Source organism: Frieseomelitta varia, unplaced genomic scaffold (assembly GCF_011392965.1).
Source record: "Frieseomelitta varia isolate USP_RPSP 00005682 unplaced genomic scaffold, Fvar_1.2 scaffold_507, whole genome shotgun sequence".
NCBI classification, from domain to species: Eukaryota; Metazoa; Arthropoda; class Insecta; order Hymenoptera; family Apidae; genus Frieseomelitta; species Frieseomelitta varia.
The window spans coordinates 91,608-119,468 of record NW_025110265.1 but is presented as its reverse complement, the minus strand read 5'-3'; the positions used below and the strand labels follow the sequence as shown (position 1 = coordinate 119,468).

The window sequence follows — 27,861 nt, the reverse complement described above, 5'->3', positions numbered from 1 at the left end:
CAGAACACTATGAAGACAGTATTCTTTCTTAATCTAGCATGTACAAATGAATTGAAAAGTTTAAAATTAATTTCGATGAATTAAAGGTAGTGGTGCATGCATAATTTCCTTCTTAGTGAAAAAATGTATTTCTCTGAAGATGTGAAAAAGCTTAGAAATGTTAGGTGCGTTGGCATCTGAAAGGATTACATTAAGAAATAAGATTGTTGTTACTTTGCACAACATTATAAATTTCATAAGTACATTTCATAAGTCAAATTTTTTCATAAGTGCATTTTAAATAGTTACTGAAACACCCGACTAAGAATATTTATATTTACATAAAAAATAACGAAGTCTAAGCTAAATTTATTCATCCATTCTGACAAATATTACATTATGCGCACTCTGTGCATTCGTGCAATTGTACGTTCTCTATAAATGCACAGACGTCGCAAGGTTGGAAAAAAAAAATTGGACATCGTATTTCACCTCCGAAATACGAATATACATATTCTGAAGATACTAATTCCTTTCGATAGAAGGATTAGGTAGGATATCGTGTAACGTGTCGCGGAAGATTAAAGTGTTATACCCGTATCCAACCCTCGTCACATTTAACCCTCTGACTTTCTTCGCAGCGGATTCGCAAACGCGTTGACACAGCGTTTAATAATGAAACGTGAAATTGCCTGTTAAAAATATAAACGTTTCCAAAGCGCCCTCGCGTTTCATTATTACAATATAAACTCCTCTTCAAATGTATTTCGCAAATGTTGCGCTTCTGTTGTAAAAACATTTCGTGTGCCATGCGAAAAGTAAATAAAATGCGAAATGAAACAGATTAAAACGTTGCAAATAATATTAATTCGCTCCTACCGTGCTCTCTCTCTCTCTCTCTCTGTCTCCCCCCCCCCCAAATTATTTTATTTCACGTTTCATTTATTTTCTTCTTTCGGGCGAAAATCTCGAAATAGATGCGAGATGCAACGCAAAAACGAACTGTTGCAAACAAAAAAGGAAAGGGACGAGTTACTTCGGGATATTTCATATATTTATACTCGTTATTACGAATGCGTGAAGTTTTGCCACGAGTTTCTTATTAGTACAGGGGAAAAGGCTTGTATAACGTTTAAAATTAGGACAAAGGTATAATTTTCAATCAGTTAGGAAACAAGGTTTTGGATTATCAGCTATTTCCGTTTTAAGGAAAAACTGTTATAAAATGCAGTGTATTCATTGAAACTTTCTCTATTCTACATTTTTTTTTTCTTTGCACAAACAAGGAACTTTTACTTTCTCGGAAGTTAAACAGGAATATTTGTTCTGTGAAAAAGTCAAAGTTATATCAAACAGATTTTTGAAATATGTGGATATTATTCGCAAAACTGAATTATAAACTCTGAGCGTGCGTGTCGTTTCTTCATTTCTTCCATAAAGCAAAGTAATTGTAATTTGTAAATATAAATTGTAATTTGCTTTCCCTTGTTCAGTTAATACTGATTAAAAAGATATTCCTAATATTCATATTTTGTTCTAAAGTATATTATTTTTTAGTTATGATAAAGTACATTGATTTTCATAATTAGAAAGTAACTGTTAAAAATAAATTCAACTAGAACAAAGGCAAAGTGTTAAGCGAAGAAAGAAAATGATTTAACGAAACCATAATTTATTACAATATTACAAACACTTTAATTTTCTTGAAATTTCACAAAATCGTGAAACAATTTAAAACCAGTATTTAACCCTTATCCGTCGCTCGCGCATGCCAATTTGACATATTTTTCTTACAAAATCACAGCATAAAATCGAAAGATTTACTTTCTCAAAGTTGATTATACGAAACTGAATAAAAATTTAATCTATTTACTGTCAGGCAAAAGAATTGATAACTTTGTCACTTTTGTCGAAGATTTTGCTGATTTTTTTACCGCTATTAATTTGACACCAGAGGGCAAATTAAGTTTAAAGAACGGAGGTTGAATAATTGCAAAATTAAGCATAGAACCAAATCTCCGTAAAATGCATAAAAATCTGCGGTCTAGTTACCGACTGAAAAAGTGACGCGGAGTTCGTAGGCCGAAACGTTCATATTCGACGTAAAAAACAGACAGAGAGAGAGAGAGAGAGAGAGAGAATCTACCGTGTCCGATGCAGCTTGATCTACTTCGCGGAGATCGATTCGGTATAAATCATCGGTTTTTGTCGTGCTCGGCGCTGACAGCGGCAACGTTTTGCAAGGCGGTTAATGGAAATGAAATCGCCCGACGATTTCCATCGGCGACAAGCGTCGAGTCACGTTCCCCGAACCGTCGTGGCTTGTTTCTCGATGCGTGTACAGCACGAACAGCCGGCCGCGCACTCCTTCGAACGGTCGTTATCGACGCGCTATCACGATGGATTTGCACGATGTGTTCGCCTATCAGATACAGTCACGGGAGACTCGTGAGCGAGAAAGAAGGACAGAGAAAGAAGGAGAAAGAGAGAGAGAGAGAAAGAGAGTGAAAAGAAGACGAGAGGGAATAGAACGGAGAGACGAAAGAGAAGGGAGCTGTATCGCGTGTCCCTCGTGACCCTGCCGCAAGGGGAAGCCAAAGGGCGAGATGCGGAGGAGGGTTAGGGTCACGAGCGCGACGTTAATCCGATGTGGAACACTCTCGTCTTTACTGGCTCTCGAATTTTCCACGGGATTACCCGTAACAGCCGGTCATCTTTACGTTGCACGTAGCCAGGGTATCTCCTCTCGTGTTTGATGTGCGTGCTTGTTTCCGGATGCCTCCTTTTTTCCTATTTCGCGGATGAAATACAGAGATGTCGACTCGCGAAAGACGACGTATGAAGCGTCCAAAGTATTTCACAATGGTATTTCAGAGTGTAGTAAATGATTGAACGACAAATTAAATTAAATGTTAAATTTAAAAGAAAAATTCAGAGTATAGTAAATGATTGAACGATAAATTAAATTAAATGTTAAATTTAAAAGAAAAATTGTTGAACAATAAATATATTAAACCGAATGAATTAAATTATCATTTGCTATGAAAGAAATTGAGAGAGATACTTTTTAAATATTTAATTTCCAGTACTTTGTAAAATCTTCTACTTCATGTAGTTAATTTCTGAATTCTGTTAGACACGGAATCTAATAAATTTTAGGTAATTGAAAGTAACTTCACTCTTAAATTTTCTTCATTAATTGACAATAAGATTGTGAATGAGCGTATGTTCATTTTATTTTGATACGAAACTGCATTTCCGTAACATTCGGTGAAAGGATCGTCTCCCGTGGTTCTATCTTTTTAATTGTATTCCCAACGATATAAATTTGCATAAAAATCCGCAGTCTAATCACAGCGCGTACAGTAGCTCGCGAGAATATTCAAACATTTGTAGAGAATTAACTCTGTGTTTCCAACGAGTAGACCGCGAATATTTATTCATATTTTCATGAATACAATTAAAACCGTAGAATCTAGGCAGAGATTGGTTTCACCTGCTAAATATTATATGGTATTTTTTGGATGCTTTATGTTCTTTGCATGTACGTACTTTTGCATGTTACAAACATGCATTTCTGCATCTTTAAATGCCTCATAAATGCGTGTCGTTCGCAATGTCTGCTGCAGAATTAAAAGAACAGAGTTTAGGCAGAGATTCGTTTTATCTAAATTAAATGTTGTTACGCGCGTTCTGTGCATTTTGATATTTTTAAATTCCTCGTAAATGCACAAACATTCGCAGTCTACTGATAAGACTTGACATAGACGGGGCATCGCAGTGCTATGTCACAGCGATGACACTGCGCTATTCAACAGTTTTTTTTCATTTTTTTACAGACAAATAGCAATGTCGTAGAAATCGCAGTGTGTGCGTCATATGTATTTTACCATTAAAAAAAAAAAAAATATATATATATATATATATATGTATATAAAAGAAATTCTGTTGTCACATATACGCAATTTCACCGACATTATATTTCTCATCTCTACTTAGCCTGCAGCATCGTTTCAATTCAACAGCAATAATAACTACGAAATTTAAGGTATAAACGTAGCGTTATATTATTTGCGAATGTGAAATTTTGTCATTAAAAATATGAAGCTGTCTAAATGTCAGCTCTACAAAATTGCAACATTATTGGACCAAACTTTTCGTGTTAAATGTTTGACTGATGTGAAAATTTTTGTACACCATGATTTGAATTCGAGAACTATTTCCTTGCAATTCCATAATTATGAACACATCAAATTCAGGTTTATCCGCTTGCTATATTTATTTGTTTATTATAGATTAGATTTCATCATTTTTTGAATAAATTTGAATATTTGGACCAAATGTTAATTATTTAATATCTGGACAAGGCACAATTCCAGATATGTAGAATACATTTATCATGCCGACAGAGCAAAAAATCAATACAAGCACCCGAGGGTTATCTGTAAATAAACGAAACCAAAGTGCAATGAACGATTGACAATAAACGAAACGAAAGAAGAAGTAGCATCGATCGAACCTTTGTATGATATTTATTATCACATCTAACCCGATTTGCCATCGTTTTATGTAATAACGACTCTTACGTCGATCACACATTTCATATTTGATTCGAGTTGTAAGCGGATTTCGGATTACTTGATCTCTATTTGCGCGAGCGCGTTTCCAATTAAATCAATCTTCCTCGATTCCAGCGGCGAATTTTGTTTCGCTTCGTTCGCATGACCTGATACGCGATTGACAGTTGTCATCCGCGTGAAAAAAAAGAGAGGAAAAAACTCGGAGAAAAATGTTGAAAATCGAGGTGGAAAATTACGCGGAGCAAACTTGACGAAGCTTCTAATCGATCGTCTCTCGCTCGGCGAGGAGAGATAAATTATTCGTGACGAAAAAGAACTCGGAAACGCGACTCAATCGCATGGTGGTGTTTGATCGCGATGCGTCGGGAAAAATCCAACGATTAACTATATATCTAGATCGTTGTACGAGCACGCTGTCCGCGCGAAGAACGCGTTTGAAAAAAAAAGTGCAGCGAAAGAGCTTGCACCGAGGAAAGTAAAGAGAATTCAGTAACAACTTACCTCGTAGCCAGTAACGACTGCGATGTTCCTTTCGATTCTTCCGCGAAACTTCGACGCTATGAACGAATTCCTGTTGAGTAATCTGACTTAGGGCGGTTTCACTTACAAATAAGGGGGAAACGCGAACTGGAATTAATCGCGAAATTTTTTCTCGATGAAAAATAAGAGGAGAAATTTTATTTGACCCTTTTACATTTTTTGTGATTTTTCTTTTTTTTTAATTGAATTTGTTTGTCATTGGATAAGTTTGGAAATACTGCGAAAAATTGGTAGAAGAAAAATAAATTTTAGAATAATTTAACGTAAGGTTGCAACTGCATTTTTTGGTATTTTCTGGTGATTCTAAATTTTCCAAAAATTATCAAACAATTTATAATATACATTTCAATATTATATGATTTAATTCAGAATTGATTTTAATTGATCTGAAAGATTAATTCTTCATTGATTTGATAATAAAGTACAATAAACGATAGTGTAAACAAAAATAAAGTCTATTATTCCAGTTCATTATTTCATATTCTAAAGTCAATAATTCACAAAACATTCGTATTATAAACCTTACATTCACACATTTCAAACAAATGAAAATAAATTTTAATTTTCAATATTGTGATTTTCACATCAGACGGAATAAACGTCAAATTTTAATTTACCTCGAAAATAAATTTTCTACTAATTTAATTATAAAGCATGACTAATAATCAATAATGCGGGTAAATAAATTCTTAATCAATATGAATTATTCTAGAATTTTGCGACTTTAATTAAAATTTAATTTCAATTTCCGCCGCTCTATGTAAGTTTAATAATTCAAATGTAACTTTTCGAGTATCGCGAGAAATTATTGTCACATTGAAACGATACGAGCGTTCATACAAAGTGGCACTTTTAAGCATCATCGAAATATACACTGCCGCTCGAAAGTTCAAAGACTTTTCAGTTTTGATATTTAATATTTGAGCCGTTCATTTATCAAATCGATTAATTTTATTTAAAAAAAGACATGAAGAAATTAATAATGCAATATGCTTAATAAAACTCTTGCTAAATTAATCTATTTTTTTTTTTTAAATTCTTTGTAAAATTTTAACTACGAGGAATCTACGAAGCATTAACATACATTGGACACAGAGAGTATTCGTACATTGTTTAGATTCATTTTCAAACATCAAGTCTCTATTTTCACAATACTGAATAACTAAATCCACCATGGTCCCGAAGATTCAACTCTCCCTTTTACAACGATTCCTTAAAGTTTATTGCGCGATTTCTTGTCGCAATTATACTTTCTGCATCCACTTGGCAAATTCTCTGTTGCACAGAGTATTGTTCAATTTGTTCCACTTTCGAAGCAAACGCAGTCTTCAATTTTTAACAAACTCGGTTCTTCCTACGAGATCTATAAAATATATATATATATATATATATATATATATATATATATATTTTATATATATATAACGCTATTATCCCCAAGGTAATTCTTTTTACATTAAAGATCGAGCAATTTCTCTCCGATCCAAGTTCGTTAAAAATTGATGCTGAGTCCCGTGACTTTTGAGCGAAGGGTTGAAAGCCGGTTGAAGTCGAGAGTGAACGACCAGAGAAAGGATAAAAGTCAAAGCGCTGAGTATTTATTGAAAACGAATCGCTATGTACAAACGTATTAAATACACGTGTGTGTATGTGCGTGTGTGTATGTGTATGTGTGTGTGATATTTATACACAGGGAAAAGTGGAAGGTATTTCGAGTGTGTTGAACCACGCACAATAGACAATACGCCCACTGATAAACAATAGATAACTGGCCCTACACCAATCGGCCGCGCGCAGCCGAACGCTTATTTGCAACGCATTCACCCGTTTATATTTGCACGTGGAGATTGGTAGACGCGCTCGTGTGTTCCGCGGAATCCACGAATTTCGCAACGTTTATTTGTCTAAACGAGGCGCGCTGCCATTTCTCCGCCGTCGTCGCTGAATTCCGACCGAACAGCGAGAAACCGAAGAGAAATTTCGCCGGTTTCGTTCGTTACGAAACTTTTTTTTATTCCGATTTCTCATCCCGGAAGTGGGAAAGTTCACGGTTCGCACGGTTCGGTGGTGCAGTTTTTGTTTTTTTTCTTTTTTTTTTTTTTTTTTTTTTTTTTCTTTCTTTCATTTCATTTGGTCGGTAGGTAACTGTTCTGCGCGTTGCGTCGTAATATTTTCAAATTATTTCTCAACTTGTGTCCCCATTTATCGGGGAGTTATAATTGCTCTTGAATTCGTGCGATATTTATTATACCGAGTTGACGGGGAAGTCTCACTGTGTTTACACTTCGATCGTTCGAAGTGAAATTTTTTATTAATTAACGATTGATATTTATTCATTAACTGTTCTGCTTCCGTCATTTTTATTTTATTAAAATATTGCTTTAACGCCTCTACGACTTCTCAACGTTGAACGTTCTTACCATTACAAAGTTTTAGAAATTTTCCTATCTGACACTCGTACGAAATGCAACTGGCAATGAGTCAAAGATCCGCTTGGTTTCGGAACAATTTATAAATTAGATTCTCAGTAATAATTGATCTTCTTTGCGAGTCACACCTTGACGGATAAAATGCGTTTCAATTATTCGCAACTTGCTACTTGTAAAGAATATCGAATAAAGTTTCAAAATCTGGCAATAGAACTTTCCAGTCAACCAAACTCGTTTGTCACTATTGCTTCAAGAACATGTTCAGTGTTACGCAGACTGAGATACTTTTGCAAAAGTTTACATCTGTCTAAAATCTAAATACTTGAAACGCAAAATGAAGAAATTCGGACATTTTGTGGATCTTAAGTAATGAATTAGTTAAAATTAATATATTCTAAAATGTTGACAATATTGTTCTTGCATTTGTTTAAGGAAACATATAAGCGATCTATAAGAAAATTTATATATTGTACAATTACCATACATACCATACATCGAATGAACTAATTATAATTATAAATAATAATAACAACACACTTCGTACACTTCAATGTACTCGTGATGATACTCGATTTATTTTCACCACAATGAATTCTTCAGAATCTGTCCAGCTTTGATTAATAAATAAATAAATCAATACCAACAAGTAATTAAAGTCCTTCCATACTTAAAATTCCTTGTGAGGCTTCCTGAATTTATGAATTGATTGTACGTGTATCATTAACAATCCGTCCACTAATTTCACCAGAGTTCGCCAAGCCGAGCAAATACAAATCAAATAAATGTTTCCCGTGTCTCGAGCGAGAAATAAAGGAAAAAGATAACCGAGCAAATATAAGGTTTCCGATACAAAGTTTCTCGCTATTTATCAAAATTCGTCAGGAGACACGTTGCCCAGATATCGATTCGATGTTGCTCGACTGTATCACGGCTGAAAAAAACGAAAGCTGGCGCGCGGCTGGCAGAAGGGTAGAAAAAGCGCGATCGTGTTCCATAACGAAGGCAGCGGATATTAAATTCCATCGGCAAACGTGGAATTCCCATGTGAAACGCGGGACTTCCGTGTTTCGACTTTCGTTTGCGACCGCCGGGCCGTGCCGACGACGAAAGCCGAGAGCGCGCTTCTATTGCGTAAATACGCGCGAAAAACAAAGCTTGTTTGCAAAGGAGGGACGGGGCCTGGTCTCGAACCATACGGGAACAATCGTTCGAACACGCGAAACGCGCGGATCGTCCCGACGAAGAGCGAGAATCCGCGTTTCAGATTCAAAAATATTTTCACACTTCTTAGCGCTTTTCGAACTAATCGGTGAATTCTAATTTCCGAGGAATTAATTCAATTAATTGAACGCCCGTCGAGCGAGCTTTCATTATCCGAACGAAGAATCATAGAGTGGAAAATGAATCAATTCCCGCTGCGCGAATTATTCGCCCGGCCGACGTGTTCGGATAAATTAAATTTCGCCGTAATACACATAAAAATACATTAGGCAAACGCTTTTAATTGCATTCGCGAGTGTGCCAATGTCTGCTAATTTCGCTGTTACTCGAAAATACAGATAATAAGTCTCTTTATTCCCGTCGAGCGAGCTCTCATTATCCGAACGAAGAAATCACAGCGTGGAAAACGAATCAATTCCCGCTTTGCGAATTATTCGCACGCTAATAGTGTGAAATATTTTAGAATTATCGTTGTTAATGGTACTTCGCGAGCAAAATGTTCCAAAGCACTTTGACAACACATGCAATTCCTAAAACATCAAATTTCAAAATTTGTATTACGTACGCTCCGACGAAACGCCAAAAGATAATTCCAAATATTTGGTCCATAGTAACTCTCTTTCCAAAAATCTCCTGCGTCTTCCACGATCCTCCGGCAGCGAGCGAAATGAACTTTGTGAAGCGAATGAAATAAAGCGGCAAAGTAGCAGTTGACCGCAGACGGGTCTAATAATTTTTTAAACCACGCTCCGCGGCGTTACGCTGCGCGTCGAAATAAAAACGAGGCCGATAAACTGTATGCACGCGAGTGCCAGCTCGAGCTCCACTTTTCACGCGCGGATGATTCGAACGTGGCGACGATGAAACGTTAAAACTGGTCTATAACCACGGCCCCGCCGCCTTTGGCGAACAAAACCGCACCACGAGAACAACGCAACGAATTTGCCTTCTTCCTTTCGTCTTCTCCTCTCTTCTCACTTCACTGTATCACTGCGTCACCGCGTTTGCGTATCCGAGGTTTTTTTTTTTTCTTTTGTTTCTTTGTTATTACAAACTGTACAAAGTGTCTCTCCGCTTCGTGCGATCGTACGATACGATATCGCTACAATGGAAACGATTAGTTCAATGAATTCTCTGTTCGTCGCTTCAACCATCAAAAATTTCTTCGATATAATGTTGTATTTATATTTATATATATATATATGTTTATGTTCATTTATACGTGTATCTTTCTCTCTCTCTCTCTCTCTCTCTCTCTCTCTCTCTGTGTTACATATACGTTCTCAATCATTCTCTCACGATCTCGCTCGTTCATCCCCCCTTTCTTTCTCACGCGACAGGCAGAAAGTTGTTCTTCCTACAAGCGCCAGTAGACTGATAAATATCACGGAGTGATATGTACATTAGGAGAGACCTACGGAGTAATTTGAAATGTTAATATAACGCAATGAGAGTTTCCTCGACGGATTCCGTATCGATTCAGATCGGTTCGGAACGGCGTTCAAGTTGATATGCATTTCTTCCCACTGGCCCTCTGGATAGAATAAACATTATCTCGTCGGGGCGGGAACGATATGTCAATGATACGTGATATTCAATCCTTAATTAATAATATTCGTTCTATCGGACAATCGATAATTTCAATTTCAATAATTAATCGCGTGAAAGGAGACCGGGTTTCCTCCCCTCCATTGATCAAACGTGAATCGAATAGAAAGCGTCGTAAATTCAAATAAATTCGTATAAACGATGAAGGAGGATCCAATTGAAATGAAGGGGATAATGATCGCGCGTTGATAATTGAAAAAGGAAAACGGAGAGAAAAAGTGTGCAAAGTTCGCTGGATCTGGAATTCTTCTTCGTCTCTTCTTTCCCGGGAATGTACGACGTGACAGGTCGGAAAACCCTTTGAATTTCCACTTTCGATTTGTAGGAAGAACCCGTGCGCACGTGCCGCCGTTCGATCGCACAAAAAGATGGTCCACGAGGCCGAGTTAAAATTCCCCACCGATAATAATTCGTTAATAATTCGTTAAGCTCATCAAAGTGGATATGTACATCGATAATTCCTTTCTTGCCGCGCGACTTCTTCGTCTTCTGTACGATCGATCGTGTGATCTTCTCCCCCATTCTTCTCATCTTTCCTTTCAAGGTACTCTTCGCCCTTTATTGTTCCTTCGTTGTTATTCCCGCAGGGCTCTCGATCACGCGCTTCATCGAATTCAACGATTGGGAATTCGCGATGGTTTTTCGTCGTCGTGTCGAAGGGAAATGATTCAAGCGAGATTTTCGGATACGGGTTCCCCTAATACAGTGGCAGTATTCACTTGTTAGTGTCGTCGACCTTAATTTAGATTACATTATAAATTACCAACGTCATATCATAGACAATATCATAGACTTTTCATATTCAAAAATGAAACGTCCCTCGCTTCAGTTTCTCAGGCAGCGACACTCGCGCAGCTAGCGTAGAAAGACACCACTTGTCGATATATTCGAACGAACGTTCGAAGAGCCGACGTGACGTGAAACGCCTAATGACAATTATCGTTGTCATTCTTCGTTTTTCAAACCTTTTTGCATATGAAATGGTAACAAATAATCGCGTCGGATCGATGGCCTCTTTACCGAACCACTTTCGGCCGCATGCACATTTATCACTTACGTTTCCTATGGCGATTTATGTTTCACAGGCCACCAGAGTGACTGTGTTTTTGTTCTTCTTTTTTGTGTTATATTTTTTTACTTTTTTCCTTTTTTTCTTTTTTTTTTTTTTTTAGGTGAGTAACGTTATAAATTTTCAGAACAACGTGTCGATTTACCGTGCGATCCAGCGTCCCTCGTACGCCACCACTCACCAAACTTTCATCCGCCGATTTCTTTATTAGTATCGATACCTCTCTTTATTTATTATCGTCTGCTATTTGTTCTCCTCCGTGTACTCTCGTTTTTTCTAACAATTATAAATTTCTCATGTTCAAACTGTTCCACGTTCGACGCGGTTCATGCATCCGATAAACATTTGCCCGTTACATAATCGACGTGTTCTTTTTGTTTTACTTAAAACACAACAAATTTCTGATGTCTAGAAAACCAACGAAGATAACTGTAACAATAATTAATCTCTCATTTAGAGGTCTCGTGTATTTCTTCGTATATCTTTTCCTTTCTAGCAAAAATAGATATGCAAGAATTAAAACTGACCTAATTGATCACAGTTGACTACAGAAACATTTTTGATCGAACGATCGACCAGAAATAATAATAATTCAGTGAACCAATAATAATTAATCTTCAAATAGTATTGTCGAGTCATAAGATAAATCTAATTTACGTTAGAAACCTAATTTTGTAATTTACATTCTCTTGTGACTAAGGATTATTAAATTAAAGAGAAAATTCCAAAATTAAGTACCCAATCGAAAATTCTAAATTGTCCACAATCCTTAAATGAAATCACGGACAATGGTAATAAACGTAATGAAAATTGAAGGTTCCAAAATTAAGATAAACGTTGACGCGATCTTTTTCGCGATAGCTTAGTAAATCTAATTAGCAAGTCTAATTTAATTTCAACAATTCCTGCGAATTAGTTCTCTCAAAAACAGAACAAAGTACAGGTTAAGGAAAAGAAAAAAACCGATCGACGACAAAATGCAAAATCGATGCGTGATTATTCGCGCCAACTATTTCCGATCGTCGATCACCGGGCAAAAATTCGCTCGTAAAAGACGAGCGAAGGTATATCTACCGGGTAAATGGACCGTGTCTATTCCTTCCTATAAACGTAACTTCAGGTCACGCGAGCTTCTCTCTCTCTCTCTCACACACACACACACACCTGCACAAACACACACACATACACACATACAGAGTCTTATTCACCGCGTATACGTGGCTGCCTCGCAGGACGACGACACATTCGACTCGTGGTAACGCAAGTTTCGATTCGCGGGACATCGAGCAAACGTCGCGAATCGATAGGTCGAACGATGGCGAGAAACGACGTCGCGCGTTCGCCGAGAGGAATGCAAGCTGCTTGAAAACGACGCTCTCTAATAAATTTTTACGCTATATAAAAGGTTACATCCTTTAACATCTCTTTACACGCTATACTTATTTATATTTATATATTTATATTACATATATTATATATAATATAATTATATATATAATAATATATTATATATATTATATATTTTTATATTTATATATTTATATTTATATGAAGTTCTTTTTCCTTGTTTCTTTATACTTGCAACCTCTAGTGGTATTGTCAAACATTTATGCACTTCGGCTAAGCGCATCTTAAGCTTATTAATAGTTTCAGGGAACTTAAACGTAAGCCAGTGGCTCGACGAATTCCTTTTATCCCCAACCCTCCTTCCCCATCCAATCTTATATCATTCATCCTCTTTCTTTCTTCAGACAAGTCGAAACGGGGAGCTAATACGTATCTCTAGGTATCTCTGCGTGTGTATTCAACTATCTCGATCGCTGATTTCCACGCCAGGATCAGATCACCTTGCTAGATATTCCCTGGAAAAATTTCACGCGCATCTCCCGGCTTTCCGTTCCTCGCCGATGTTGAACCCAAGTCTCGCGAAAAATAAACCGCGCCGTGTTTCATCTCCGACTCGTTGGCATCCGCCGGATCTGTTTGAATTCCGTCAACGAGCTGGGAACGTTTTCCAGCTCGTGATTCGCGCGATTCGCGACGCGATGGAACGTTGGTTCAATCGTCGTATCCTCTCGATGATCACGACGGAACTTCGTATTGCTGATTCATCGAAATCGACGTGACGTCTCTCGCTGTTTTCGAGCGTTCTGTTCGTTCTTGCGTGACGGAGCGTTCGCTGGCGTGTTGGAAATAGTGTCTCGCGGCCAGTTCGTTGCATCTCGCGCGATTTTCCAAAGTCCACGGGGCCACGTGTATTCTGAACGTGACGCGAGTGCCGTTGCGGCTGATGTCACGAGCTTGTTTGCTGACAGTATCAATTTCACAACGGCGCGCGATTTATTGAACGTGCTTTCCGCCCATCGGCGGCCCGTGCTAGGAACGTTTTGTTTCGTATCGGGCCTCTCGGCCTCGTCCTCCGGATGATCTCCCGCAGATATGTACTCGTTTATTGTGCTTTACGTAATTATACTTGCGCGATTGCAGTCCCTCGCTCTTTGACAGAGAAAGGAGATCGAAGTAAAATGAAGGTGTTAAAAAGTTCGTTCAAACCTCGAGGTGATGATAAAAATTTTGTACATTCTAAACCGAAGGTAATTATTGTCTGACAGAGAAAAGAGATTGAAATGAAACAATATTGAAAAATTCGTTCTAACCTCGCCGTGTACGTTCTAATCTGGAAATAATTATTGTCTCTTGTCCTTTGGAAATAAGAATAATAACAAAAGTCAGACTGTCCCGTGAATTACTAATTATAAAGTTAATTGCTCGTTTCTAGAGATAGTTTCAAGTAGTACGAGTCAAATTTTCAATCATACAAGCGCAGTCTTTAAATCCACTTGATAATTAATAGAAGAACGAAGGATCATTTTCACCACGAGTCACACGATCGCGATATCGATTTACCTCTGTTTCTGACTCGACTCGTCAGTTTGAAGTGGATGATGTACTGTGACCTTGGTGTACTAACTTGGTCTGACTTGGTGCAGCTTGGTCGTCGAGGGGCTGTTCCACCAGTTCCCGTTCAGCTCGCCGATCATAGAAAGCCGGATAAGGTTCCAGCCTTCTAGTTCTCTGTATCAAGTGTCGTTCGTGTCAGCGTGCTTGTAGCTGAGATTTTTCCGCTGCAAGAACATGTGGATCTCGCGGAAACTCGGCCTGTCCACGTCGTTCCTGTGCCAACACTCGCGCATCAACTCGTAGATGTCTTTCGGGCAGTTCTTTGGTAATGGAAGAATAATCTGCGAAAAAATATGGGTCGTTCGATCGCAGTCACCGTTGAATTGTTAGAGCATTGTCAGATTTTGATTTCAGATACTGGATAATTCTGACGTAGCATCGTTGAATCAGAGAAACTGAGAGTATTTAATTTTATTTTGTATTTTACACTCTAGACTGTTGAGAACTATGACAGTTATAAAACTACTTGCACTACTTGGTTTTAAAATTCTTTAGTGAATTGAATTCTATTGCTAATACCCGTGACGAAGAATGGGAAACTCAAAATGAAATAAAATATCAATAATTTTAATAATCTGATATAAATTATTACAATTATCCACGAACCAGCGATACCATTCGTTGAGATTACTAATAAAATTGAATTAAATTGAAAATGTACCGAGATCGTATAATTTAAAATTATAAATTATGATAATCTCTAGTATCCAATGACACTAGTTCTGATCATTTAATATCACGATTAAATTTAAATTTCTTGTGCAGAAAATTAACAGAATATTGTTCGTGGATTTCAGCTCTTTCAACAGAAAAATTGTTCAATTGAGAAGAATTAATCGGGCGGTTGGGAACGAACAGCGCCATTCATTGCAATGAAAGGTTTAGAATGGATTAATAGCAGGCATTCGTTATATTCATCGGTCCATATACGCGAATATGACGAGAGAGAAAAATACGGGGTACTTACCCTTCTATCATCCTCTTGATAAAAATAAGTCGCGTTCTCGACGATGCGATGGTCAGGCAGTTCTTCGAATGGTTGTTCTCTCGCGAACGTTAAGATCTCCCAGAGCGTCACTGCGAAAGACCATATGTCGCTCTTCGACGTATGTCTTCCCTAAATTCATCACACGTAATTATTAGACCAGAGATTTATATCTATGCAAATTAAACTCGAGAATTTAATGAAATATAATTCTGTGTGGAATATAGCAAACAATGTAATACAATATTAAATATTTATACACGATATAAAAATCGTTTTACGCAGCAAATGTTATAAGAATTGCTACATTTTAGGTATTTTTTTATTTTCAAATATACTTTTGTACTTTTCGTATTTTTCATGTTACAAAAAGACTCGCACTCTAGATATTTTATATTTCTGTTTTCAAACATATTTTTCTGTATTTCATCCTATGCGATTTTGCGCTTCAGTGTCTCCCGTAAACACGAAAAATTTAGTAAATCACGTACTCACGATTACGTTGAAATAATCAAACAGAAGAATTAGTACGTCGCTCGTGCTTTTCGCGAAAAATCGATAATTCGTATAATCTGTCAATCATGTTTTTTTTTTTTAAACAATATTTCATGCATCGAAATATTTCATACATCGATTTTATCCTATTACACACATGGAAAGCTTCGTTTTAAACAACGGCGTAACGACAGTGACCAGAGTGCACAAATGAAATATTCGATTTTCGAAAAGTTAAATTGAACGGGCGATTGATTTAATTTTTAATTGTTCGTTGTTCCGTCGGGAGAAAATACAAAACGGGAGAAATATTAAAAAAAAAAAGGTATTTCCTCCGGTTTTGTTCCGTAAATCCCCTGTTCAAAGTAGAAATCTATTTGCCAGGCGGTAAGCACAGCAGGTGGTATCGTTGCTTGACGAGAAATTACTGGAACTTAAGTGCTTCGGTACCACTCTATCTTCGCCGTATTGCCTGTAGTACGCCGCAAGCAAGTTTAGGAAACACGCATGCGGCAGAAACCCGCGCGACTCGTAAGCCGGCGTGCGTGAACGTTGCGAGGCCGCGATAAATTCAACGCGATCGTTAAAGTAATCGTCACGCTGATTAATTCGACGTCGTAATTAGCTGCCGTAATTAAAAGTTTCAGTGAAAATCGAATCGTCGCTCAACTCGGTGCCCGGCGTGCTTAATTTTTCATCGAGGCTTTAGTCGTTATTTCGACGGTTTGCGTATATTAAAATTTTGTTATAATTCCCGGACTATAATTATTCGTAATTTCACACTGGATCAGCAATGTCAATTAATTCCACTATTTTTAATATTGAAAAGGTTCTTTTTTTTATCATTTTGATTAACCCATCAAGGAATCAAGTCTATGTAAATTGTCAAACCATGAGTAAAAAGGAAAAACACGTACAAAAGATATTTTTGTACAATCCGAAAGAATATTCTTTCCATCCTGAAAAGTTAAAGAATCGTTATTTAATCTTGACTTTGCGAGCTTTCCGCGTGGGTCGACGTAGTCTTTTTATTCCAGCTGAAACGTTCAACTCTTAGCGCGAATGAAGGGACATTTTCCCCGTGCGGTTACGCATTAACTTTAGTATAACCCAGTTCGCGAGAGAACGACAGAGAACCGAAGAGAAAGAGAGGGAGAGGGAATCGAGGTTGAACGTCGTAAAGTTTACGGGAGCAAATCGCGGGACATTAGTTCGCGCCGGCGTCCAACTTAATAAAGTCAAACGTTAAATCATTAAATCGACGCTAATTTCGTATAATTCTTGGGGAGGCGTTCGGCACGCACGCGTGCTCGCGCGCGCATGGCTACGGAAACGTGGACTCGTTTCATTAACACGGGCACAATGGCATAGGACGGATAAACGATGGCAATAATGAAACATTAACGACGCAGTCAATTCGAAATGACTACGTGAACGACCGACAAAATACTATATCGCCCGCTCGTTTCCCATTTAGTCGAATTACCATTTAGCTATCAATTTGCCTCTGCACGGATTTCATTCATAGACGATTTCCGATGCTAATGGCGTTGATAGGTCGATCGAAGCTTCGATCTAAGCCGCATCAACGGAATAAAATACTAAGGATGAGTATTCTTACTGTTGGATTCATTGGAATTTTCGAGTCCATATATTTTCGTTCGTGAATTTATTAACAACTGTAATAACATTAACAATGCACAGAATGATAAAATATGAAAATATTTGAAATATATTATTAGAATGCGGAATTTTTTGTAAGCGGAATCTAAATCGAAATTTATTCTGTTACCCCTGAGCGGGAGGTTTTCGATCAAACATAAATATTTGAATGCATTTAAATTCCAAGAGAATTATATTATAATTATATTTTATTTATAATTCTCATTTATTTCAAACGAATGGAACAGTATTTTATGTCTAAAAAAATTTTCAGTGTTTTCAAATACTTTCGAAAACATTTTGCCACGGGCAGTAAATCTTCTTATATATATTTCAAATAAATTTCCTTAATAATCATACTTAACACTACTAAATGACTAAATGAAATGTTTTTGGTGTTGAATAACAATTTCCAAAAACCAATTGTGACTATTTTAAAGATATATAATTTTATGTATCTTATATGCCGTTAGGTGCCTGTTGCTATACATTCCACAATGTTCATTCAAACTCATATTTCAACAACGTATGTGTATCCTATTTGACAATCTCTCCACCCTATTTTACTTGGCAGATAAGCGGTTCAAAAGTAGTGAGAATTTTTTGATTGCTGGCAGTTTTGTTCTCGTGCTGGAACGACAAGTGAAACAAGCCTGTTCGTGATCAGACAAACGACGAGCCGCTCGGTCTCTGTCTTACGGTGGTAATTGGGATCGTGGCGAATATTTGGCGAGGTGCGAGTTTCGTGTTAATTGGATGCATTACAGCTGCAACTGTTAACGCTAGTTTCTCTTTAATGACAAGCCTTCGTGCTTTAATTAAATGATAGCGGGTAATGTTGAACTTAATGTCCCGTTTTACGTAATCTTTTGCTTGCCTTCTCTGTTTCGTTATTTTCGGCATGATAACATCAGTTTGAACTATTGCAAGAAATATTCATATTATAATGTTCAACCATTCTACAATTTTTGTCAATTTAATTGTAAGTTACATAATCATGTTTAAATATATACTATTGTATTCCTCTGATTTTAAACAGCTTAAACTAAACGTAAATAACATTCTATTACGTATGCTAGCTAGGTGATGTGAATATTTATTTAATAAATATTTACTTGAATTTTTAAAAAATATTTTAATAAATATTTTTACAATTTTAAAAAATATTTTAATAAATATTTTTACAATTTTAAAAAATATTTTAATAAATATTTTTGCAATTTTAATAAATATTTACTTGAAAATTCGAAAACTAAAAATATATTTTTAGATGGAAAGAAGTTCAAAATTCGTATTCCTATACTTCAGATCGGTCATCTTGCGTATGAGAATTAAACATTTTTAAAACAAATATTACACATTACTCTTGTTAAATGTTTTCTAAAAGTCGTTACACAGAAGCTATTGTTAATTATAAACATACGATAAATTTAGCAAAAGAATTTCCTTCACCTATATTCTCACTGCAGTACATGTCGCTCATGTTCCCTTCGACGATTAAAATATACATTTCAACCTACACACATGTCAGGTTCTAGCGCTCAGGTCAACAAAAATAAGTGCGTAAATAAAATCTTAACGTTAATAAATCTACCAACAATACGTAATAAATTCACGAGTGACAGCGTACCTCGAGCCGAAAGTACCATCGTCAGAAATCCTTCGACGTACATATAAATATCGACATCCCTCTCTTTTTTGATCCCTCCACCGTCAATCCAGCGGCCGAGACGAAACGATCGTCGGTTAAGCAGCAGATACATATTCGTTGGACATCGAAAACGAATTCACCAACTGCGTTTTCTGTTCGGGACTTTTACGATGGTTTTCGCGATGACACGCGGGCACGCGGGGAAACAGCGAATAAGCCCGATTCGTTAATGCCACGCGACCGCAGACAGCTCTATCGGGCTGATGCTTCGCGGTTTCGCGGATCGACAGTTCGATATCGACGGCTACGGACGAGAAATTAAAAACAGGATACACGGGAATAAAACACGCCGGGGCCTGGGAGCGAGAGCGCCACCGTTCGTTACAGTGATATATACCGGCATACCGTTCGCTGCCAATAAATTCACCGGTAACCGCGCCACGCTCTACGTGGAATAACGTATTTTCGCGACTTCATTCCTCGCGTGGCCCCGGCCCGCCAATGTTAACCGCCTTATATTATTTTTGAACAACGATAACGACCGCCACGTCCGGCTAATAGTACGAACAAATTAACAAACGGGGAAAGAACAGAGAGCGCGAGGCTCTCGTTCGAATGGAATTATCGCGTCGTGTCGGTTTATGATCTGGAACTGGTTCAGCTGACAACGGGGGTAATGGTTTCTCGACTGGTTTTTATGAATTAATCTCAGTGACACGTTCGCGTAACAGTTTTGTTAAGTGCACTCGTTTGTGAAACGTGTCTTTCGCCAGACGAAATTCCTTTTGGTTCGAAATTTGTTTGACGGCGACTGGCGACGCGTACGTATGTTTGTCATTGATATGTATGCGTACATGTGCAATTTTCGATTTCCATGTGTGGGAAATTTCGTATTATGAAAATGCTCTTTTCGTATTATAAAAACTATGAAAGATTATATAGAATATTTATAGAAAGATGAAATGAATCTCATCCGTAATCTAATGATAAGTGTTCTTTCTTAAGGTCTTTTATTTCAAGAATTTCTATTCCGCTACGGAGTTCAAGTCTTTTTTGTCGAATAGTGTTCTTCGTCCTTTTCAAATATCACATTTTCCAAAGAATATACATGTATCAAAATTATGCTTGTCAAAAGGTAGGAATTGGGTTCTTAATAATTTCGATGTATGTTTTTTTTTAGAAAATATAAAGTTTTAAAGAAAAAAATATGAAGACTGTAAAATTATAAAAATACAAAATAACTCTCTATTCTTTCGGTTAGAAGATTTTAGTCTATTATATTTTATACTCGTTTTTCGGGGGTTGCAAGTCCGTTATATTCTCAAGTATAATAAATGTCTACAATAACCTATAGTGGTTCGATAATTTCTCAAAGCGTCAACATCGCGCTTTCTTTCAAATACAACATTGTTCGTCGCGAATATAAATTCTACCCTTTGGTACAAATTCTCATTTAAAGGAGAAATTATTCTCATTGAAATCTCTCGTGCCTCAAGAACAACATTTATCGCGAAACGACCTAATAGTCGTTTATTTTCTGGTTAAAAAATGCAAAAGGCGCAAAAAAGGAATATCGGTATAGTGGCTTGGGAAAAAATTTGCAGACCGTTGTTACGCTGCGGTCAGAAATTAAGTCAAAAAGCTTGTCTCGAGCACCGCAAACTAGACGTTGATGTTTACCTGGCTACTTTTATCGAGCGTGCTAACCGCAAACTGTACACCGCACCAGTTTAGGTACGCTTCAAAAATATCACGCATACTTTCAACGCCATGGAAAACTTTTCCCTTCGACGAAATATTTAAAACGCACGGCAATGTACAAATATTTGTTATCGCTGACAATAGAAAGGAAAAAACGGAAAGAAAACAGAGAGGAGGCGCTCGCAGAAAAATATGATGCAAAGAAATAAAACACTAAAGACACTATTTTCTTTCGCAATCACATGATCTTTTGTTGGTTTAATTCTTTAAATTCTCGAAAATAGAAATACAAGTATCAATAAATAAAATAAAATGCTAGCGATTGCACGATCCTCTGATACTTTAATTCTTTAATTTTTCTTTAATACATAAAATACAAAAAATATAACACAGAAATATAACAAAACTTTTTTTTTTTTTGCTGTAATTAAGTCTTCAATATTTTAACTTTTCAATTGAAATAAAAGTATACAGTAAAGATACAAAGAGCTCCTGTTATCTCTATAACTGCTCTTTCTCAATTCTTTAAGATTTTCTTAAAAAATATTTCTTCGCACTAGTAACACGCTAATTAATTAAATCCAAGTATATCAAAATTCATATCATTTAATAACTTCTATCGTATGATTACAAATATTTGATACTACATAAACGAAATGTAGAATCGATCCACTCTGAACTAAAGTTACGCGCAAGTACTTGATACAGCCACTATATATTATTAATAATAATAAAACAGTTAAAGTGCCATTGAAACGCGAGCATTATAGGTTATTAGCTCTGTAGTGTGACCTAATCTAGCAGTTCGGAAGCCCGCCTCGACTGCTCGGATCCACTTCAAGTTTCTCCGATCCGCGTGGATCAGGCCGGATAGGTTCCCGAACAAGAAGGAGGGCTAAAACAGATCCCGCCGGATCGAGGCGGACTCGAAGTCGAAATGGGTCGAAGCACGTACAGAAAGCCGTCTCATTAAACGGTAATCACTGTTGTTTCAACTCGCCGCAACACCGATCGCGCCGAATCTTCAAGGCAAATATTGACCGAACAAAATTGCAAAAAAAAAAGAGAAAAAAGAGAGGGAAAGAGCTGAAAAAATAGAGAGAACTGGAAAAGAGAGAGAGAGGGGGGAGGGACAAAAACGAAAAAAAAAGAATGAAAGAGAGAAAAAAAATCTTCATCGGTCGAAGCGTGAAACGCGAACGAGGCTTTGATTTCGATGCAGAAAAGAGGGTGAAAACAGCGGGGGCCGAGTGTATATTCGCGAAAGCTAAACCGAGTTTCATCGCGCGGATGCGTAGCTATGGTCCATTTAAATATCACTGACCGAAACGGCGCGAAATAAAACCACTCTCGATCGCGCACGCTTTATTTTACCTCCCTCCGCTCCGGCGACAAAAATCGTTTACAATTTGTTCTGTGGCGTCTGTTGCGATCAAACTTGATTCGCTCCCCTTTCCCTCTAATCGTGATCTATCGAAAGAACATTACAGAATCGTACAGGAGGAAAGGAATCTTCCAGAAGGCACGAGATTTATCGAGAAACAGGGGAGAGACACGATCAGAACGTATCGATACGTTGAAACAATTGATCGAATATATCTTGACAAATGTAGTACAGTGAGTAGTACATCCAGATCGAAACTAACGCGATTATCCACGATTTATAAATAAATCTCTGACTTTGAATACGAAACGGAAGGAGGGGTGGGAGAGACTCGACCTGCCAATCCGATTGGCTAACAGGATCAAACCGATGGAACAACCGAATCGCGGATGAATTTCTTCGCTATAAATCCGATATTCGGGCCAACTGCCTCGCCGCCATACAGATCAACTGCTCAGTTAACGACTTACCATCAGCATAGATTCCCAGGCCATCCATCGGATCGGTAGCGGTGGTCGGCCATCGACCCGGAAATAATCGGCTGCGTAGGCGTTTCTTCCGGATCCCAAGTCGGACACTTTCACCGTGTAACCACGGCTCACCAAACAGTTTCTGTAACAAATCCATGGAACAAGTCCGTCGTATGTGTCACTCTTCTTTTTCTTCCCCTTTTTTCTTTCCTCTCTTTTTTTTCTTTTTTTNTTTTTTTTTTTTTTCCCCTTTTTTTTTTTTTTTTTTTTTTTTTTTTTTTTTTTGTCAGCTTTCGCAGCTGGCACTCTATAGTGGCTCTACAATGATGGTTTTCAGCTGACCCACATTAACGTCGCTAACTTTTTCAATATTCCGGATCTGGAATACTGGCTGGGCGGAGAACCGTCCCGTTTTATTTTCCCGGTTATTCGTTCTTTTGTTTTCCGGATCATCGTCGAGAGTGGAGCATAGAGCGTAGAGAGTTTCGACTCGCGTTCGAGGCAACGGTACCTTTATCCGCGATAGAACCGGCCAGTTACGAGGGGGGGATACACCAGACTCTCAGAGAAATAATCCGTCTTGGAAGCCGAGTGGATTATTCCAGTCTCCCCTATCCCGATACTCGAACACGTAGACGAATGTATTGCTACGAATCGTGCCCGGTGGTTTATTTACGGTCTTCGGGCTGGATCAACGCGATTCGAACGAAGATTTTTGGGTAATCCATGTGCGTTTGACAAGCGCTTTCATCGATCTCAACTTTATTCTTTTTTTTCTTTTTTTCTTCTTTTTCGGGAATCGTATTTGCCTAACAATCGAGAAGCCTTTTTGAAAAAGGTATCTGCATGTATAAATCGTACATCGAAATTTTGTTAAAATAGTTTTGAAACATCTCACATACTGTAAATAATATAACATAACATGTGATAACAATGATAAAAAAAATTAATTTAAAGTACATATTATTCTCTAAACATGAAGCAATTTTATTTGCTACTCAGACAGAAAAATGTCGAAAAGTTTTATCCATCTTGTAATTATAAGAACAAAATATTGGAAATTGTAATAATTTTATTAATCTAATTTTGCCAACGTTCGTTGCCAAAAATATGTTCAATTCTTCGAGAAGCTTCTCAATTGTTTCAAACTCAGTTCCTTTCTTCGTCGCTGTGTCACTCTCGATAAAATGATTCATCGAAGCGAAGTTACACGCGGAAACGTTACGCTGCCAGTATTTTCCACTTTGTCGGAAACGACGATGTAAATAAACGAAAAGCACACGTAGCTTCCGGCGGCCATTAAATTTAACAAGAAACCGCTAATGAGAACGTCTTCCCCGTTGACATGCGCTGAATCGACGATGCGAAACGAACTTTCCACCGTGTTGTCATTATCCACTAATTACCAACCATAATTCATTGTTATACGCTAAACAATCCCTTCCAGTCCGACACCACCAGCGACAGTTGCTCGTCGTTCGCCTATCTCCACGTTTCTTCGTCGTTTCCTTTCCTTTTTCGCCGTGCTAATTAGCGTTTCCGATGGGGAGGAAGGGAGATTAAAGCGGACGGAAAGCGGCTGAACGATACCTCGAAGCTCCATTTTCGCGGGAAAACGGAGAGCCAAGGCGGTCTGTCGTCGAGAACCTTCTAAAACCCTCCGCGTCTGCAAGACGATGCGCTCTGGAGGACTGTTCTCGAGGAAGGGGCGGGCGCCGCTTTTAAACGGCTCGCGTCCGCCGGAAACGCTCGCTCTGTCGAGAGCGGCGATCGTTTCGAAGTTTCGCGCCGACTTCCACGGCGAAACCGACCGAGTCCGGCGGGGAACGGGTTTAGTAGCGTCTGCTACCAGCGAGGCATTCATCTCGCTGGTAATGCGAAATAGCCGCAGTCCTCGAGCATTCCCGAGCCGTATCTTTTCACATCGCGCGTTTAAACATCGTAACGACCGTTTCAACAACCGCTTGGCCGCGGGCTTTCGCGATTTAATTTAACGAGATATTCTCCGTTTTCAATCGGACTGCAAACGAAACGAGCGAATACAACTTGATAAAATAGACGGTGAATCTATTTCTTTTTTTTTTAACTGTATGGATCGCACGCGATATGCAAAAATATAAAAAAAAGATTCATATTAAAGCTAATGAATTAATTATGCTATTTAATGGATAGAATAAATTCTTTTATCGCATTATTAAACATCCGGCTGTCATTATTGGTAGCATTGGTTAAATCTGATAAGAAACGGTCTCGATTGAAAGGTTCATCTACTGAAATAAAATCGTTATCCGTTATATATAATGGATATAAAATCGCAAAGGATGGGATGATTGATTTCAAACTGGCAAAATTCACGTGCAATAATCTAATAACAACGGGAAGCAAGAGATTAGCAACGATTACAACGTTATTCACGAACGAATTTATCAGAAGTAATTAATTTTCAAAAAATTAATTTAAATAACTTACGCGATCGCCGAGCATTAGAATTAATTATTCGCGAAAAGTTTTTGTTTCGCACGCGGCGGGATATTTATTCACGGTTTCCCCCGTCGCGTATATCTTTTCGAATAATTATTTAATTTGGAATTAAAGAGAAATTAAATGTACACACGTGCGTGCGTGCCGCGTACGACTGCAATTTTGTAGCCGGAATTAAAAGAAAATTTTAAACGCACGCGTGACATTTATATTAAAGCAGATGCCGTCGCGTTTAGTGAACTGTGTTTCGTTATTCTGATTTAAAAGAGAAAAAAGAAAAACTGATAACGAGGAAAAGGATTGATATAGAAATAATTGACGAAATACAGGAAAAGTATACTTCTTCATCTAGAATATCGTATGGAATATCGTTTCGTTTATCGAACGTTTTGGCTTTTGCCTGTTCAAAACTCGTTTCTATAAATCAACGGGCAATTAATTTCATCCGCCACAGGCCGCGCGCGCGTTTCGCGTTTATGCGACGCCCGCGCCTCGGGCCATTGTAATTAAAGTTTATGATTAGAGTTAATAATTCGAACACGTGACCTAGCTGTCCCCCGGTCCACTTGTTCCCTTTAACAGCCCTTCCACGCAGAAATGTCCCATAGATTATGCCGGTGGTGTTGGTAAACGCCTACGATTTCTATATATCGAAGAAGTTCAAGGACCTTGGCTAGGGATTGGCCAAGTCGTAACTGAGAAACTTTGTTCCGAATATGACGGCCGGAAGTGACGCTGCGAACGATTTAAGGTAGATAGAGAATTGAGCATGTTAATTAACCTCTTGCGCTGAAATGTCGTTTGCTCCAAAATTGTAATATTTCCTCAGTTTTAAGTATGTTTAAGTAAAACAAAATAGGCAAAACAAATAATAAATTTATTACTTTTCAATAATAATTTCTATCAGTGATATCGTACCGACGAGTTCAAAGAGAAAGCGACGAATTATTGTGTACGGTTCGGTCACTCGTTATGGTCGGCAATCAGTTGCCAGCGCAAGTGGTAAACGATTGATTTATCTACATTGTCTAGAAAGTTCCAAACAATACTGTCTCATTTACGATTGACTCATATACATTTTTTTTCATACTTTACCATCATATATATTATTTCACGTGACATTTTCGTCGATAATTGAAAATTCTCGATATTTTCGAAAGAATTGGCATTTTCAACGATACTCTTTCCGGTGAAACGTACGTCGAAACGAAAAAAGATATTAGCGAATAAAATGAACCAGCCACGGTTCCTCCCGAGGGTTAATAGTTATGCAATAGTGGTTCGATCGATCGTCACCATTCGACACGTGACAGAATTACATCCACAGTTTTTTTTGCTAGAATAACATACCGACGCGGTGAAGTTACAGCTTTCGAGCGGCTACACGTTGTCCCTGGATCGACCGCGTACGAACGCGTTAGCTTCCGGTTAGAGGGGAAACGCGTTTACGTTCGTGCGGCTACACCGCGTTCGAACGGCGGGATGACTGATCGGCGAAGTTCGACTTAAAGTAATCTAGTGAGAAACAGTCTGTCGTTACCTTGTGGCGAGATCTCGGTGCACGAAGTCCATTTCCTCGAGGTGTTTCATGCCGGATGCTATTTGCGTGGCCATGTAAACCAACGTGCCGAAACTGCAACACGAAGAACGAGGCGGTTCCGTTTCAGAAGTTTCGCGCGGTGGAAACTCGCGTCTTCGTGTACGTGGCCGCGTGCTACGCGTTTAAACGTATGTACGTAAGGCCCGTACACAAAGGCGAATCGTTGGTATCGGCTGGCAATACCGCAAATGACGACGCTTTCGAGGCACAGACGAACGCGTCTCGACCAATGTGCATTAAACGACAAAAGCAGGCCCTCCTTTTGCTTCACTAGTGCTCTTTCCTCGCTCTGTCCATTTTCTAACACTATTTTCCATTCGAGCAGAGTGTGGGACATTCTTAACGTTTGTTTTACTTTTTCCCTCTTCTTCTTTAGAAATATACTGTGCATAGCGTGACCTCGTTAGTTAAGATATCTTATTCATCATTTCGAAATTGATAACAATTGATGCTTCACCTTTTTGTATTATTTTGTCTTGACGTTATTATCGAACCGTAATGTAATTTTCATTAATATACTCGGAGTGTGCAAGATGGTAATTCAGAGTTCATATTAAGCTGATAATTCACATTTCATATTAACCAAAAACTTCTGATTAAAATATTGTAACATTATGTGAATTTTAATGGTACGTTGAAAAATGTATTACAACAAGTCGAAATATGTGTTTCTCATTCATCTATATACAGAATTTCGAGTATTTTGACATACCTTGAAAAAAATGTAAAAATGCACTGTACCACAAATGCTATGAAAAATTGGAATTTAAACGGATTATGTACTGCTAGATACTTAATAGGATGTACGTACAAAAACAATACACGTCAATTCAAGAGTCTGGCAAAAAGAGTAACTGAAATGACTAAAGGAACACAGAAAAAGTGGAAGATTTGTATCTGATTGGTCGTTAGAAATGTTAGTTGTTATTTGGTTGTCTTATCTGCCCCGTCTACTTTATATTCCCTTTGTCTTTGACTGTTTTATATCCCAAGAATTTCACCGTTCTAAAAAAGATAATCCAATAAAAATTTCCAAAATTATCGA

The 27,861-nt window shown here is 37.8% G+C and overlaps 1 protein-coding gene across 1 annotated transcript in view; it reads right to left on the bottom strand.

Annotated features, from left to right (window-relative positions):
• Positions 1–12,989: 12,989 nt before the first annotated feature.
• Positions 12,990–27,861, bottom strand: part of LOC122533217 (discoidin domain-containing receptor 2) — a gene marked incomplete at its 5' end in the record, with an annotated part of 90,937 nt that continues 76,065 nt past the window's right edge. The window contains 4 exons of the mRNA XM_043662709.1: positions 12,990–14,668; positions 15,355–15,504; positions 22,736–22,877; positions 26,757–26,849. Coding sequence (XP_043518644.1) covers positions 14,507–14,668; positions 15,355–15,504; positions 22,736–22,877; positions 26,757–26,849 — 547 coding nt within the window. The remainder of the gene's footprint in view (positions 14,669–15,354; positions 15,505–22,735; positions 22,878–26,756; positions 26,850–27,861) is intronic.